The following is a 2,821-nucleotide window of genomic DNA, read 5'->3' as shown; positions in this document are numbered from 1 at the left end:
TTTTTTTTATTTTTAAAGAGTGTTTTTGTTCATTGACATTCAGGACATTTTCAGAGTGAATATTTTATTTGGGTGTTTGCTTTAAAAGGACATATAAATTACAAGATGAGAGGGTGACTCTTCTCTTTGAGCATGTGTATGAGTGTGTTTTGTTTTATATGTGAAGGTACATAGATATGCTACTTACAAACATATTTATACCTATACAAATCTATAAGTTAATTTTCATTTTAAAAATTCAAATTGTTTTTGGATAATAACTCATAATTTTTCTTCAGCACATCATTGTTGTGGTTGTCCAAAGGAGTGGTTTACGTATTCCAACAATTGCTATTACTTTAGTACCGAAAGAAAAACATGGAATGAGAGTTTGACTGCCTGTGCTTCCAAGAACTCTAACCTGCTTTATATAGATAATGAAGAAGAAATGGTAAGATATTAAACTTTTTATATACTTTATTAAAGGTTTGTTTCAGTCAATATTATACTTGTAGTATTTATCCATACTTTTGTATATATTTGTAGCTATTTATTTTAAAGTCTGTTTAATACTCCATTGTTTAACTTTCAAATATTTTATTTTTATACCAGAAACACACATTCGATAATTTCTCATTCTTTCTTTTTGTAGAATACTGTGTTTCAATAAACACTTGTTTTCTAAAATAAATTTTTCTATTTAATTTTACCTTATATCAAGGAAACTAAACATATCATGATTGAGCAGACTGGTTACAAAGAGACTGGAACCATGTAATTACAAATCAGATCACAAAATTGAGTTTTCAGTCCTCAGCAGCCCTGGACCTATAGATCCTCTCATCTCAACTCCTCCCTCATCACTTAACCACTGTCCTGACTTTTAACATTATAAAGTCTCTTTGCTTGCTTTTGAATCTCCAATAAATAAAATCAAACAACATGCATTTTTCTTACTGTCCCTTTCCACTTCCATTTAATATTGGTGCAATTCATTTACATTATTGCATTTACCTGCATTTTAATTTTTATTGTTGAATTATGTGAAAGTAACATTTTAAATTCCATTCTATTTGGTGACTTTAGTTGAGAAACGAAGTCTCCTGTCCTGAGGGATAAAGAGGCTTCCTGGGTCCAGAACTTTTATTCATAAGATTCCCTTTGCTAGTCTAACTCCAAGACTCCTCCCCTGGTGTCTCTTGTTGGGAAAGAGGAAGAACTTCTCCTGGCTCCTTTTGTTAGCAGGTGTCCTGGTGGATCACCCTGTGGGCTTGCCTGGTGTTGCTGGGTAGGATCCTTCCCTAATGGCAGAGGAGGACTGGCTATCCTCAGCCACCTCCTAATGGCAGGTTGGGTGTTGGGAAGCAGCAGGCTTAGGTCACACTCTTGTGTTGGGTGGGTGATAAAAAAATTCTGTCGCTCTGTTGTTCCCTAATCTGGGGGGACTAAACCATTTTCCCTTTCTCTTTCCACCTTTCAGTGTTCTCCTTTACTTGTATCTGTCACGAGTTCCAGAATTTATAGTTGTATTTAGTAAGGAGTAGCAGAGAAATGAGTCTCTGACACCTGGTCAGAAACAGAAACAGATTCCACCAAAACAGAAACAGATCAGCAAGGGCTTATCTGGTTAAAGAATGTTTTGTGGCCCCCAAATCAAAAATTTGGCTCTCATGTCATTTATTTTCTTAATGGCAATGCCTTAATTTTTTTACCCCTAAACCTTAAACTTTGAAAAACATAGTAGAAAACTGCACTGATTTATTCATAGTTTCTGGAGAAACGATGCCACAGTTATCTGGAAACTTCTTTAAAGCTTTCCTTTGTTAATTGTCAACATGGGTAACTATTAAATTACATACATCAGAATGTTCCTTAGTTTTATATGTACCAAGTCAATTTTAAACCAAAAATACAAATAATGCTCAATGTTCTTAGCAATATCAAAGTGGTTTTCAACTTTAATGTGTCTTTACTGTTAGATTAGGATCCAATACTCTCATTTTGTTTTTGAAAATTAAGAGCCTTGCAAAAGAATGCACTACTTGCATTTTTAAAAAGTGATACAAACTTTCACAATGATTTAAATAAAAATTCTCTATTTTGGGCTAGAAATTTCTGAATTCCCTATATCTTCCATCATGGATTGGAGTCTACCGTAAAAGCAGTGATCAGCCATGGATGTCAAAAAGTGGTTCAAACTTTACACTAAAGTAAGTTGTTTTTATATGTTCTACGGAAGAAGAAAAATATAAGAAATAAAAATTCAGAAGAGTATTATGAATGCATTTGTTTATGTTGAATTATAAACATGAAGAATAATGTTCAAAGTTAATGAAACATTGATATAAATATTAAAGAATGACTACCCAGTTTCCCTAATAACCAGCTCTTACTAATATTATATGGAAAATGTCATCATCCATTTTGAAAATATTCTTCTATTACAGTTACATGAAAATGTTATTGTTTTATAACTTGTCCCCATACGATATAACAAGTGAATTATGCGTTTTTCTCCATTACAGGATAGCAGGATCATCATCTAGTCAATTTAATTGTGCTCTGCTAACCTCATCTGGCCTCACAGCAAGTGATTGTGGATCTCCAAAAAAGTCTTTTTGCAAGCGTAAGCTTTAGAGTTAAAACACTTGAGTTTGGATTCTGTTGGGTAACTTTATTTTTCATGAAATGAAAATAATATTATGATTGCAGAAGTCTTAAAATGAATTATACTATTTGTTCTAATAATAAAAAATGTTTCATAATGATTATTACAAAATAATATACACTATCAAAAGTACAGATATCATTACCTTCAGTGTCTGGCTTTTTTAGTCCAACA

At 32.5% G+C, this 2,821-nt stretch overlaps 1 protein-coding gene across 1 annotated transcript in view; it reads left to right on the top strand.

The window, feature by feature from the left end:
• Positions 1–2,638, top strand: part of LOC105307982 (NKG2-A/NKG2-B type II integral membrane protein-like) — a 43,740-nt gene extending 41,102 nt beyond the window's left edge. The window contains exons 4-6 of the mRNA XM_023525174.1: positions 279–430; positions 2,089–2,189; positions 2,505–2,638. Of these exons, the coding sequence (XP_023380942.1) occupies positions 279–430; positions 2,089–2,189; positions 2,505–2,616 (365 nt within the window). The 3' untranslated portion in view covers positions 2,617–2,638. The remainder of the gene's footprint in view (positions 1–278; positions 431–2,088; positions 2,190–2,504) is intronic.
• The last annotated feature ends 183 nt before the right edge of the window (positions 2,639–2,821 follow it).

The sequence above is a fragment of the Pteropus vampyrus genome, unplaced genomic scaffold, assembly GCF_000151845.1.
Source record: "Pteropus vampyrus isolate Shadow unplaced genomic scaffold, Pvam_2.0 Scaffold537, whole genome shotgun sequence".
In the NCBI taxonomy this organism is placed as follows: domain Eukaryota; kingdom Metazoa; phylum Chordata; class Mammalia; order Chiroptera; family Pteropodidae; genus Pteropus; species Pteropus vampyrus.
The sequence above is the reverse complement of the archived record's forward strand: the minus strand, read 5'-3'. Positions and strand labels throughout refer to the sequence as shown.